At 47.5% G+C, this 13,081-nt stretch overlaps 2 protein-coding genes across 3 annotated transcripts; both read right to left on the bottom strand.

The window, feature by feature from the left end:
• Nucleotides 1–32: 32 nt before the first annotated feature.
• On the bottom strand, nucleotides 33–6,806 carry LOC101064444 (TNF receptor-associated factor 2-like). Of its 2 annotated transcripts, none has more exons than XM_011619442.2 (11): nucleotides 6,574–6,806; nucleotides 5,877–6,086; nucleotides 5,235–5,313; nucleotides 5,047–5,145; nucleotides 4,818–4,979; nucleotides 4,655–4,729; nucleotides 4,496–4,570; nucleotides 3,837–4,406; nucleotides 3,589–3,766; nucleotides 3,304–3,452; nucleotides 33–2,799 (listed from the first exon to the last, which is right to left on the bottom strand). In XM_011619442.2, the coding sequence occupies exons 2-11, from the start codon at nucleotides 6,062–6,064 to the stop codon at nucleotides 2,581–2,583; spliced, it is 1,794 nt and encodes a 597-aa protein (XP_011617744.1). In that variant the 5' UTR covers nucleotides 6,065–6,086; nucleotides 6,574–6,806; the 3' UTR covers nucleotides 33–2,580. The 2 variants fall into 2 exon arrangements, with proteins under 2 accessions (XP_011617744.1, XP_029693687.1); XM_029837827.1 differs by lacking the exon at nucleotides 6,574–6,806 and adding an exon at nucleotides 6,350–6,564.
• Nucleotides 6,807–7,285: 479 nt separating this feature from the next.
• On the bottom strand, nucleotides 7,286–11,910 carry LOC101064216 (GRAM domain-containing protein 2B-like). The gene is made up of 14 exons (XM_003978127.3): nucleotides 11,673–11,910; nucleotides 10,839–10,961; nucleotides 10,524–10,611; nucleotides 10,372–10,441; nucleotides 10,187–10,290; nucleotides 10,013–10,108; nucleotides 9,852–9,923; nucleotides 9,394–9,474; nucleotides 9,127–9,226; nucleotides 8,642–8,734; nucleotides 8,478–8,553; nucleotides 8,263–8,367; nucleotides 8,101–8,185; nucleotides 7,286–7,872 (listed from the first exon to the last, which is right to left on the bottom strand). Exons 1-14 carry the CDS (start codon nucleotides 11,756–11,758, stop codon nucleotides 7,834–7,836), a joined length of 1,218 nt encoding a protein of 405 aa, XP_003978176.1. The 5' UTR covers nucleotides 11,759–11,910; the 3' UTR covers nucleotides 7,286–7,833.
• Nucleotides 11,911–13,081: the final 1,171 nt, after the last annotated feature.

A 13,081-nucleotide genomic window follows, 5' to 3' on the forward strand; every position in this document is an offset into this window, starting at 1 on the left:
TTTTTTGTCTCAATTGCAGGCATAAAACGGAACAAAGCTAAAACCATCAACCTTTATTACATACTGCATGTCCTTTTTAGCATAATACATCAAATGTCAACATCAGAATATTTATGGCTCTGATCTCAAAGAATACAAATCACTCAGCTAAATACCCTGTTTGGGCAAAACCACCGGTTCAAAGTGCACAAATAAAACCGTTCCACGTCTGCGCGTCAACTGCATCATGGAAAAGAGCTGCTGTTCTTTAGAGTATAAAAAAAACAGCTGAATAAGAGCTTAGATTCCAAAATAAATGTAAAAAGTCAATGAATAAATTCCAGGATAAATTTGTGGGAAAGTATGAATTTTCTCTGGTGCTCACAGAGTATCGCCGTGATCTGGGATACATTTACCACACACATCTGGTACAGGTTTAAAAATGAAAACTTTAAAAAAAAATCAGTCCAACTAAACATATTTGGTACCATATTTTAGCATAGAACATAAAATACACTTGCAATATGATATTGTTAGTATATAGAGGTAATATTGGATTTTGGCACATAACAAGAACACTCAAAAATGTCCGTGTAGTTCTGTTGATCACGTGCTCCCGTCTTCAATGGAAAGTCTTTAAGTTAAGCTTACAAACCCACTTCTAGCGTGTAATTGCAATAAAATCGTCTTCCCGCCTCGGCGATATCGAGTTTGACAAAGGAAAGCACCGTTTTTGTTTTTTTTTCCTTGGAGAGTTCCAAAAAAATGGTCGTACCTCTTCGGCGCCGTCACGGGTAATGTAAACGCGCGGGTCGGGATGCGACCCCTGTAAACCTTTTAAAACAACAGACGTAATCGTGTATTGCACTCCAGAAGGAATAAAAATCCGTACTGCACAACAGGTAGTCCTGGCCTGTTCAAAACCATCTGGACAAAATCAACGCTGGTATATAGATATAGCATTAATAAGGTATTCAGTAATACTATGTTTATTATAACATCTTGCGTATATTCGTGTCAATAAATAGTTTATTTTGCATTATGATATGAAATATACATCTTTATAAGTTGCTATGACTATAGGCAGGTGCTCCTGTTAAACAGCAGCCGTGCCGGTTATAACATAATAATTATTCTATTTTCATCCGAACAAATGTGCTTTCACACATGTGAAGCTCCATAGTGAATATGGATTGAAGCCTCCCATGCACAGAGAGGTTCCAATACAGGTCGAGACTGGTTCTTTCCAACAGGCCAGCGTGAATGTTTCAAACCTCAGCATGCATGCTAAGTCGACAGCAATCTCTGGTGGAAGCATGAGAGTGACACATCCGGGTTTGGGAGCGATTCGTGGTGCCTAATTTCCAACAGCAAAAAAACCAAACGGACCTCTCTGAATACCAACCGACAGGGGCTATTCTTAAAGCACAACAGTCTCTTATTTTCAGTCTCTGAACCTCCACAAACAGGTATTTCTGCACCGACATCTACTGTAGAACGGACTCACGTGGGAATTTTCTACTTGAAGAGCAGCAGAAGCGTAAAAATGGACAGGAAACGAGGAACACTCCTTCAGTTCGTGGGATCTGTGTTAACTTTGATCTGTGGTGGGACACAGTACGATGCGCTGAAATGTGAGCGAGTGAGCATTTCCCGGGGAGGAACCTCAGATGCGCGCGCGCCGCAGAGAGGCCGCGCCCAGCCGAGTTTGCCGCCCCAGGCTTGACTGGCAAGCTGCCCTGACACCTTGGTAACTCCGCTGTATCTTCCACAGATGTACCAAACCAACGATCAGAACCACCGACCCCGAACAGAAACAAACACACAACACCTACATGGTTCTCTGAGACGTGCTGGCGAGGTCTACCGCCGCCAAATGGCTAATTCACTCACAAGTATAACGACGAACGAGGAACTTTCGTGGAGCTCGGCTAAAATGAGGAGCGGTTTAATACTCTGAAGGCCGGCGGCATGCACTTGGCACCAAAAGAACCCTAAAAAAGCCTGTAATCATTATTCATAACATAACTCCACGTTTGTCTATGCAAATTCACTCCACACTGGACTGAGAAGCTCACAATATTCACAACCTGCAAGAAAAAGCGAAAGGTGCATCAAGCCATGCTTTAACTCTACGATAAGCTTTCTACAGAATGATCACATCAACTATCTGCACATCTACAATCCTGGTCCAACACAGTCCCGGAATGACTGCAGGAGAGGGAAAAAGACTCGCTCGTTTGACACCATCGCAGCAAAAACCGCCCCTACGTCTGCCCGACGCCGCGCCGACCGCGCCGCACCGGCGCCTGCCGCTCCAAATGCAATGTGTGACGTGGAAGTGTGGTGACATCCAAGACTTGAAAAATAAACAAGTTCTGCACCTAAAATGTAAGCGGCGAGAGCGCATGGAGATCCCCGGCTACGCCGCCGCCATCCGAACGGACCGATGCAGCAAGAATGTTTGTCTCCCCGCGAGCAGGAGGGGACAGTCGGGCGCCGGAAAGTAACCCTGGAGGGACCACAGTCGAGCCAAAGAGAAGCCGAGACGGCCCCAGAGCCGCCTGCTGGACAAAGTGTTCCACTTCCGCTGGGAGCCGACTAGAGGCCGGTGAGGTCCACGATGGCCTTGATGAAAATGGTGTCGTCGCGGATGTAGGAGTTCTTCCCATCCAGCTTAGAGAGCGGGCAGAAGAGCGGGCAGCCGCTGGCGATGTTCATCTCGCTCACGGGTCTCTGAAAGGAGGAGGAAGTGACGTCGGGGCGAAAGGCGTCGATGATGTGCTCCCTGTTGCTCTGGTCCAACAGCATGAGGGTCACCTGAGGTGAAAGAGATCACGTTTACCTGCTGACAGAGGCGCATGACCCTGGCTCTCCAGTTTCAATTAAGGGGTTTGAAACGATCTGGAGGCCCTGGATCTGGCTCCACCACGGCGAGGAACCGCCAAGCACGCTGTCCAAGGCTGGGATCTTTATTCTGGTTGGAATCCTTTTGTCTTCCATATTCTGCTGCTGCGGCATATGGACGCATTTGCACATTTAAGGTGTTTGTCTCCATCACTTAGCGACGGAACTTTGCAAGTGTGGTTGCAATTTCACACCAGCGCACACTGAATCCTCACAAATATCTTTCTCTTGGCCACAGTGCTCAACACCTCCATTGGTACTGCACGGTTTGTTTTACATACATAGAAACTTGCCAAAACGCGCAGAGATGAGGATAAAATGGATGCAGGAAATGCATAAAAAGGTCACATCTTGGGTAAACTTGTGTCTAAATGCTTGTCTAAAATGGTGATGAGAAGCTGCCTGTGGTTCTTTTACCTTCTGGTTGAACGGCCATTTGAGCAGAGCGTCACTCTGTCCCCTCATGACCACAAAGAACAGGGACAAGTGGCTGCCGCGCCCCGTCCCGTCTCCATTCAGGTAGATCCGCAAGCACATCTTGTAGCCGTACTTACTGGTGTAGAAGGCTGGAGGGAAAGAAGCCGTGTGATTTCAGGTCAGTGGTTCTCAGTAAGCAGGACGTGACGTCTTTAAACTGAGCTGAGGCTGGGTTAAGCGTGGTGTGTTAGCATTAGCCCACTGAGCATTGGGGAGCTAGCATACCTGGTGAAAACATGGCAGGAGCTCGACCCGCGATGGCGTCTTGCCTCTTCTTGGCAAAATCAGAGATCCGCCAAACAAAGACGCCGTCAAAGGTTGTGGCAGACATTTCTCTCAGCCGGCCCTCCATCTCAGCCACGGTGAGGTCCTTCAGCCCCACCGTCCTCTCCAGCTGTCGAACCTGGGGAACCGGATGACGTCAGGTACCTCACGTTCGGCTACAAATGCGTGGTTGCTCACGATCGATCTACCTTGTTGCTCAGAGCCTCGATCTTGTCCTGGTCCAGTTTGTGCTGACGGTTGCTGGCTTCCATGGTGGTGGCGAACCTCTCCACCTCTCTGTTCAGCACACACACCACGTTCTCAAAGGTGTTGGCTTTGACCTCCAGCTCTGTGCACCGGCGCCCTAGCTCGGCCACCTTGGTCTTCTCGCTGTGGAGCTGCAGCTCCAGCGCCGCGCCCACCGAGCTGGGAAGGGGCGTGAAGGAGGTGGACACAGACAGGGTGGGAGCTAGTGTGGGTGGGGGAGGGAGTGGAGCCGAGACCGGCGGACCGGGAGGGCCGGAGCTGGATGATGAAGAGGAGGTAGCGGCGGCTCCCTGCACGGGAGGCCCAGAGGAGGTGGTGCTAAGCTGGGAGACTCTGGCCTCAAGCTCCCGGAGGGACTGCTGGAGCTCTACCAGTTTTTGCCCAGCTACTTCCAGCCCCTGGGGCTGCAGGCCCTCCATGCTCACTTTCATGCCCATGATGTAATGCAGCAACAGGTTGAGGTGCTCGTATGCGTAGGCGCGCTCGTGGTCGTGAATTTTTTCCTTTTCCACCTACAGATGAATAACCGTGAGCACACCATCTCATCTCATCTCAGTAGCTGATCATTTGCACACGGTCCCTAATCCGGAAGCCTACTTACAGACATGTCACACCCCACGACGTGAAATCGACACGGCGTTCTGAATTTGCTGCAGAACTTGATATGATCCACATACTGAAGAACCAGTAACGACAAGAATTCAGGTCAATTAATGACGGTGGAGATAATTCCGGGATCAAACCTTTGTTACCAGTTTACCTTTTCCCTGGGGATCTTCTTTTTTGCACAGCCTTCGCAGATCATCGGGTACTTGGGACAGATCTCATCATGCGCCTAAAAATAAAAATAAAAAAAGATTCACTTTAGGATGCAGAAGGATGCAGCGCCGCCTCCTAAATAAAACATCTCCGACATTTTCAACCTTGATGTTTTTGAAGTGGAAGGGTTCCTTGCAGTATTTGCAGTTGAGCGTCCTCTCCGGGCACTCGCGCTCGTTATGCCGCTCTTGCTCGTTGAAGCGGATGTGTTCTTTGCAGGAGGGACAAGAGATGATCATGAACTCGCACTTCCCCTCGTGGTTGAGCTGGAAAAAGCACAGCGTCACTTGCGCCGCCACCTCAGCGCGTGCAGCGCGCGCGAAAGCGGCTGACCTCATATTCTTTAATGGTTCCTTTCCAGGTGCAGTTTTCGTTGATACACGCGGCCGGAAGGTGTTCGACTTCCCTTCGAACGGCGTTGTCGGGAAAAGCCTGAAACCACAAAATGCGCTAAATAAATGGTACAATTTTTTTTTAGGTTTTACTAGAATAATCCGGATCGCGCTGTCTGATATACTCACACATCCTTGTTTCAAAATCGATGTAGGATCCTCAAAAATATCCTCCTTAATGCAGGCACTGCATTTCTGGGGTCCATTACTAAAACAATAACATGAAGAACGTACGAATGTAAATCTAAAATATCCATAACTGTTGGTTATTCTTTTAAAGAACGATTTCTTTGTTTCCCTGTGGAATAAATAGCAACAGAGCATAAAGTAGTAATTTTTTTTTTTTTAAATCGGTATCGGCAGATATCAGGTATCGGCTAGTTTCTGATTTTAAAGATCGGTATCGGCCCAGAATTTCACAATCCCTAATTAGAAACACGAATGATCTCAGAGTATGTAATGGAATGGAAACATTTGACACGAGGGCTCATTACACCAGCATTTATGATGACTTCTATCTTCAGTGGGCAAAACTAAACCATTAAAAATAATTTCAAAATGAGTGATCCATTCCTAGGAAAGGGGCTATGGTTGAACTGACTTCCACCTACACAGCACCGGCACTAGACCCTATTTTGATTTATTCTCTTCTAAATCACTTCCACACAGTGGTATTTCTGCTCTGAATCGAACAAAAGGTCAGAGGATCCCCCCCAACACTCCCCCCATCTGCAGAAGTGGTACGCTCCTGGCTGTGCTGCCGCCGCTTACCTCACTGTTCTGTTGAAGCAGTAGGAGCAGAAGCGATGTCCACATTGGGCCTGGAACGGTCGTCTGAGTATGTTGTGGCAGCAGTTGCACAGGTGTTTGTCCTCCAGCTTGTTGCCCAGGATCTTCTTGGGGAAGCCGGGCTTGTTGCTCTCCATGGACGAAGGAGGGGACGGCTCCTGTGTGGCCATGGCGTCTGTTCACACGTCGCACCTGGAGACAAAAGCGAGGCGGCGGCTGGGTGACAATAGCATGTAAACACACTGTCGGCCGTGAGGCGTGACATCTTCGACGTGGGCTGCAGAGCAGCGATGGTTCCTGCGTGGCTGTGGCAGAACCTCACAGGCCAGCTGAAAGGCCCACACCCTTTGTTTACATTTCCACTCTGCATTTATGGCTCTCTGTGCTCCACCTGCTTCAATCACGACCACCATCCTCTCCGCCCTGTCAAACAACCCACCCTCGGCTCTGCCTACCGAGCAACGACGCCGCCGAGCCGCGCATCCATTGTCTCCTCCTCTACCTCCTTTCGCCTTCCTTGTCGCTGTTGCTAAGCTATCAGCATCATTTAGCCAGTAGTGGTACCCAGCACGCCGCCACGCCCCTTCCGAATCCGAAGCTTGCTGGGCTGCTGCTGAGCGTTTTACGGGCTGCAAATGCGTTTGCGGAGGCTGTTGCAGCCCGCAGAGTTTCTACTCACCAGCGTTTGAAATCTAAACTACCATCGCGCGCGCCGGGGCCGTGATGTCACCTTCCCTGGTCGCAGGTCGTCGCTCGCGCTCCGTGCCGCTGTCGCGTGTGCTCGTGCCGCCGACTGTTTTCCTCAGCGTCAGCCACATAATACAGACGTGGTCCCCAAAACGCGACGGCTGTTATTGTCCAATATCGCCATTGCACACGCAGACTGGCTCTGACGTCATGCCGGAGGCCGGACACGGGTTGATAGGCAGACGGGATGCGAGAGGGCGCCTCTGATTGGCTGACGGCCGCGGTGGGCGGGCCCTAACGAACGTGCACAGTTCAGGCTGCGAACGCATGACATTGGTTCTCAACCCTTCTGTGTCTGGCTTCTGCTCTGCTTAGACATCCCATCCGCCCACTTTTAAATAAAAATGAGCTTTAATTACCCATCTGAGGCGCTCAGAACACATCTTGCTAGAGGAATCTCTGTTAACTGTTAACTACATGGTAAAATATTCCATCCAATATTTCACCTGGAGATGAAAGTACAAAAAAATGAGGAAACAAGTTATTTTTAAAGCATTTGTGCTGCGTGAAAACTCCCCCGCTGGCAGACAGAAATAGTGTTGAGTAACTGGAAATAGTCTCCTTGACGGTTCCTTTTATTTTTTACAAGGTCTGCTGGGGTGTCACCTGACTGTGAGTGCCGTGTAAAGGAAAAGTTCAACAGCTTCGGCTTGAGGAGGATTTATTTCAGTACTGCTGTAAAGGACGACAGAGCTCAACGGCAGTCTTTCCTCGCGATGTTCTGATTTTACAGGAATGATTGAAAACTCAACCGGAGATTCTTTCTGGACACCAATAAAATCAAATGAAACACACAATAGGACTGGAGACACTTCCTTCTTAATATTGCACGCGAATAAAATGCCATCCAATGTCATTAAAACATTGGTTACATGAATATGATTTACTGGCAATTCAACCCTAAACACAGAGCAAAAGCTGACCTTTTAAAAGTGTTTTGAAAGAAGTGCACCTAAAAAACCTGCTGAAATGGACAAAGAAAGATAAATACTACAACTAAGAGCTCGACGTTAGTCAGACAAATGCACACCAATGTAATTTTACTCCACAGCACAGCATTTTGTTCACAAGTCCTGAGTTTGAAATAGAGAACGGCGCTAATATTGCACTATCTTAGTATCACGGTTCTAAAAAGCTTTCAAAGTTAGCGTGAAATGCTTCGGTATAAAAGACGTCATAAAACAGACTGTGTTTAGGTCTCTTCAAGAAGCTTCTGGAGGTTTTTCTGAATCTATAAAAGAAAAATCAGACCCATAAATAGGTATTTTCGGTCAAATACAAACACATTTCCATAAAACATTCAACATTTCCATAAAACATTGAACTGTGATTAACAATTTCTTAAATTAGCTTAGCATAAAGCTAAAGCAGTGATCTCATTGAAGATGGAGGACGCATTAACGCGCGCTCCTTTTTCAAACCTGCGACATCAACAATCTTATCGTTGTGAGTGACAAACCTTTTCAAGCTTAAACAAGTTAGTGGACAGTTCTCCGTAGATTTCAGCGTTGACTTCGCTCTGTGTCCTCTGGACCGCAGCGTTTCTGCACCGATCACAACAGACACATTCAGTCCAGGACGTGTAATCTAAACTTCGTCCGGTTTGGGCACGAGCTCCTACCCGTTATGGATGTGCTCTGCGGTTGACGCCAGGGAGTTGAGTCGGTGCTCGAGAGCCACGATCTTGAAGGCCATGTAGCAGGAGGACAGGACGAGGACGCCGACTCTGCAAACATCCACACCGGGAGTTCAGTGAACTCCCGACTCAGCAATGGAAATGAAGCCTGCCTATTGTGCTGCATCTTCTCAGGTTCCCTTTAACGAAGAGCGACTCACAAGACCAAATAGAAGAGGAGGATGGCGTGTAACGACACAAGCTGCGAGGACTGGACTTTGGATGGCTCGGCAGAACCTAGGAGGAAGACAAAAAGATTTCCTTAGGACACCACTCTCCTCTTGGAACAGTTGTTGTAACTGAGGCAAAGGGAGCGTTGCTGCACCGTTGCTGTGTTTTTGGCTGGCGGTCTGGAGGTGGACGTCGGCGTGGACCGAAACTTCCCCACTCTTCAGAAACGTGTCGGCGAGGTGGAAGTCTGCTCGGGCCGAGAGAGGAAACCCGGTTAGCTCCCCGCGAGAAATATTAATTGAAGTGCAAACGTGAGGGCAGATCCTGGTAAAAATGCCCGTTTCTAACGGGAGGTGTCGTTCGCCCTCCCGTCCCCGTTAATAATAGATCCATGACCTGACCCCAGGCAACACAAATACGTCTTTTTAGGTGAAATGTCGTGTAAACTGCTGCACAGCCGGGGCTTCACAGAAAGGGGCGGGGCCATGTGCTGAAGAACACTGATTGGCGGAACACGTATTTAAACGTCAGTAAAGGAGGGTTTGTCTTACGCTTCCTTACAGAGTTCCTGGTAATTACAGTGTTTAAATCCAACCTTATCGTCCATAATTGCTGTTTCTGAGCAGCAGGAGTTCATACCATTAATTTTTTCGTAATCTGGCGTCTGAGATCCAGAGCTGCTGCTCTCCGTCATCTCCTGCCGTCTCTGCTGCACCACCCCGTCCAGGCCAGAGAAGTCCTGCAGTGCACACACACGGGACAATATACAATAGACGCCACATACAGAGCAGGTGTTGTGTGACATACGTGGACCGTATTTCTATAGAGCTTTAAACACAATGGAAAAAGAATGAATAAATAAATAAATAAAGCTGGAACAAAACATCAAAGGGAGCAGCGACCGACCAGAGGAAGAGCCGATGAGCAGTTCATCCTGAAGCTGTTCTCGCAGGAGGAAGCCAAGGAACTGTTGCAGGTCTTCTCTACCTACAGAGAATTCAGATAAAAATGTGCTTTCAGTCATTGTAAACCAGCACCACTGCTGCTTTTGCTACTTCAGAATATGAGATACGGGTCAAAATTAATTGTTTCTCAACTCTCGCTTGGTGCTAAATTCCTAATCAGGTTTTTACACGGAGACATCGGCAGCTCTTTCCACTTGTTAGTAGTCCTATTCCTGCTTAGCTAAGCTAACTGGGGTATCACACGCCAAAGAAATGAAGCGTTTGTTTAAAAAAAGTGTCCAAGATATTGAGTAACTTCCAACACCGGAGGGATAATTCCAAACACTGCTGCACAGCTCCAGCTAAGAGAAGGTAAAACCGGAGATTCAGTCCCGATGAAACATTTGGGTAAACAAATACCTCCAAATGAAGACACACAGACTTCAGAAATTTGTAGGTAGTGTTTCGAGACAGGAAGGACACAAACACGTGCTGAAAGGGGGAAAAACAACAACAACAGTGGGTTGAATTGAATTCGCGTTTACTCGAAAAGCGGGAAACAACCTGCGCGCTCTTCTGACCTGACAGCTCGCCGTTTCGATCACGAGGGCGTTCGGCACCAGCAGCGCCGTTTTGGTTTTCTTGATGAACGTCACCGAGGGCACGGGGATGGAAATCTGGTGATTTGGAAACATTAACATGTCAGGAAGGCGAACTCGGCCGCAGCAGAGCCGGAGCCGCGTCGGCGCCCCCACCTTGGTGTCCCTGCCGAAGACTTTGGAGTGGAAACAGATCCAGTTGTCCGAGACAAACATTTTACCCTGGTACAAAATGTCTCTCTGCAGAGCGCACGTGTAGCCTGTGACACAAACGTCCACGTTAGCGGCTCAGCACAGACATTTTTTCACATCGTGACGCTAAATCTGAAACTGAAACCCACTTTTTATGAGTAACTCATCCCCGCTGACATCCTTAAACAACTTGTGGTACTGGGTGTTCGTCTTTGACGGCTGTGGAGGACACGACAGGCGTGTTTTTGAGTTGCCAGGTCATTAAAGTGAGGTCTTTGTTACACTGTGGCGGCATTCATACGTGGCTGGGCGGCAATTTCTTCCTCTCAAACACGGGCTCGTAGTCAGCCGGACTTGGCGCTGGGGAAAGTTGCTCCGCAGGTTTCAGCCTGACAATAAATAAGGATCAATGTTTACGTTTGAGCAGCAGGAGGATTCCTGAGGAGAGGGCCGGGACAACGAAGGATACGGGAGTTTAATTAGTAAAATATAACAAAAGTTCTTCATTTGGCTTTAAAATGAGCAGTAATTCGAGAAAGGGTGAAGAATAATTGAATAAAACCTGTTACACATTGGATCTGTTTGTCATTACGCTCCTCAGAGGAAGTGTTTCTACCTCAGGCCGTTCGTTTTCTTTCTCCCGTCTGCCGGCTCTGACTCGGTGTCCAGGCACAGCTGGAGGTCTGGAGGTCTTCCAGGCCTCTTCTGCCTCCTCTCGCTTCCATTCTCCAAGTCAGACCTGCAAACGTCCCACAGAGCGGTCAGACAACAGCACCAGTGATGGAATGGAACGAGCACGTTTGGTACTCAAGCAGAGCTGCATGTGTTCAGACTACTTTTATCCCATTTTTGACCACTTTAAAATTCAAAGTTAGGGGCAAAATGCACCCTTGAAACATTTTGTAGATACTTTAATGCTGCAATTGTGGCACTATTGACACTTCAAGGTCAAATGCAAGCAGTCTTGCCCTTTGCGTGTTTACTTTTCTAAAGCATTGATACTTTTCTTTGTGGCAGTGTTGCAGGTTTCTATGGAGGTCTCTGCACAGCCTCTGTGTCTCCTCTGGAAATGACAGAGGATGTTGGTGGTTCATATTGATAGTTCTCCGACATGTGCAGCTGAACCTTTGACACTAAAGTGCATTGATTCCCAGATTACCTGATCAGTGACGTGAACTTTACTCGAGTAAGGCTGCATTTCCGCGTTACTTCTTAACACTGCACAATACTGACAGATGTTTGATGACATATTAATTACGCAGGTAAACACGCATGACCCGCAAGGAGGGGGTTTAAACGATCAGAAAAGGCGACTGGACGAAGTGGAGAAGAGTCAAACGCGTCTGAAGTCAGAATTTTGAATGATAAAGCGCAACATGTTTGTAAATAACAGCAGTGGGGGAAAGGCCCCGTGCGAACCGGGCCCTTGCTCTCCATCTTATCCACTCACGTCGAGCGATTCCCCCGGGAGTCCTTGTTGGAAAGTTGCTCCAGAGAGGATAACGGTGTCAGAGGTCGGTCCGCCTGGTCGGTCATCAGTGCCCTGTTTGACTGTTGTTATTACTCACATCTTCCAACAGTTTGCTCCCGATTCTAGCGAGCTACACACAAGGAAAACTTCAGCAGTTTTTTAATGGAAGGAAGGAATGCTCGAAGGACTGAGAAGCTCCACAGAGGAGGAGCCGGGAAAGGGGAGGGCGCAGCAGGGAAGCGCATCAGGAGCGGGTAATGTGGATGTAGTGGGAAGTGCTGTCCAGCAGGGGGCAGCAGAGCCAAACCAATGACAGCGCCACTTTTTAAATAGCGTTATTAAGAAGAACTGAACGTTCATGAGTGGAAGAGTACTGCTTTTACACAAGATACATGCACTTCTTTATGAACATACGCACGCACCCCGAGACTCCCAGACCAGTCCCCCTAAAGGGATTTAACTTTACTTCATCAGTTTATAGTATTGTAAATGCAGCTAAAATGAATATTCTTAAGTACTTTATGACGTCACATAATTGTTACATGCTGTGCAATACACAAAATAGCACTCCCCACCCATAAAAACCTCGAATACTACTGCCAATTAAATACTAATGCCTTAAAAATATTAAATTATTGTAAGATGAAAATATACCCCATAGAGGGCGCTGTTGCGGCGCTGATTTCACTCAAGAGGGTGGGCAAGTCAGACTTTATTAGGTAGGAAGGAAAAAATGGCACCGCCAGCAAAGAACAAACCGTTAATTGTGGCTAAACAGGAACCAAGGGTTTAAAAGTTTATTTTTGTAACACAGGTTTGTGAACAGAAAAGGAAAATGCATTTACCAGTTCGCAAAATAAAAGCTTGAAGACGTGCCCAGTAGCGGCTGCTTTGTTGCCTCAAAACATCAGCCTTTCATTGCATCAGTTTTGTATCTATATTACTAGTTTTTTAACATAACATCTTCATCCATTATTCCTAAAATTAAAACAGTTTTGTATTCCAACTGTATCCATTTTAATTATAGAAAGAAATTACAAAAAACAGTGGGGGTTTTTTCGGTTTCCTGTTTGCTAAGCTAAGCTCCTCCTCCTCCTCGCCATTTTATGTGTCATCAATCTTGTCATCTCAGTGAGGACGTGAATGGGCTCGTGGTGAATGGCCCTATTTCTATAACTCTTCGTTCAAAGCCTGGCGAAGGGGAGAGAAAATTAGATTAAATGAGGCATTAGCCGATTTAAAATGCCAACATGTGTGTGAAAGCTGCCTTGGCCTTCGGAGAAACATCTCCATCAGGAGGCAGAGGTCTTTTCAGAGCCTGTCAGATGGTCCAACATGGGGAGACACAGAACAAGGAAGGAGCGGAGAAAGGACGGTGATGTGTGAGG

This window comes from Takifugu rubripes, chromosome 6, assembly GCF_901000725.2.
Source record: "Takifugu rubripes chromosome 6, fTakRub1.2, whole genome shotgun sequence".
Lineage (NCBI taxonomy): Eukaryota > Metazoa > Chordata > Actinopteri > Tetraodontiformes > Tetraodontidae > Takifugu > Takifugu rubripes.

Excerpts from the sequence above, each read along its gene's own strand:
- LOC101064216 (XM_003978127.3), bottom strand. The coding sequence starts at position 11,758 with ATGACCGACCAGGCGGACCGACCTCTGACACCGTTATCCTCTCTGGAG. Across the intron at positions 10,962-11,672 it reads TCCCGGGGGAATCGCTCGAC|GTCTGACTTGGAGAATGGAA; the intron begins GTGAGTGGATAA and ends GGACGTTTGCAG. Across the intron at positions 8,735-9,126 it reads AGATTACGAAAAAATTAATG|ACTTCCACCTCGCCGACACG; the intron begins GTATGAACTCCT and ends CGGCCCGAGCAG.
- LOC101064444 (XM_011619442.2), bottom strand. The coding sequence starts at position 6,064 with ATGGCCACACAGGAGCCGTCCCCTCCTTCGTCCATGGAGAGCAACAAG. Across the intron at positions 4,730-4,817 it reads TCCACTTCAAAAACATCAAG|GCGCATGATGAGATCTGTCC; the intron begins GTTGAAAATGTC and ends TTTTATTTTTAG. Across the intron at positions 4,571-4,654 it reads AGAAGATCCCCAGGGAAAAG|TATGTGGATCATATCAAGTT; the intron begins GTAAACTGGTAA and ends CTGGTTCTTCAG.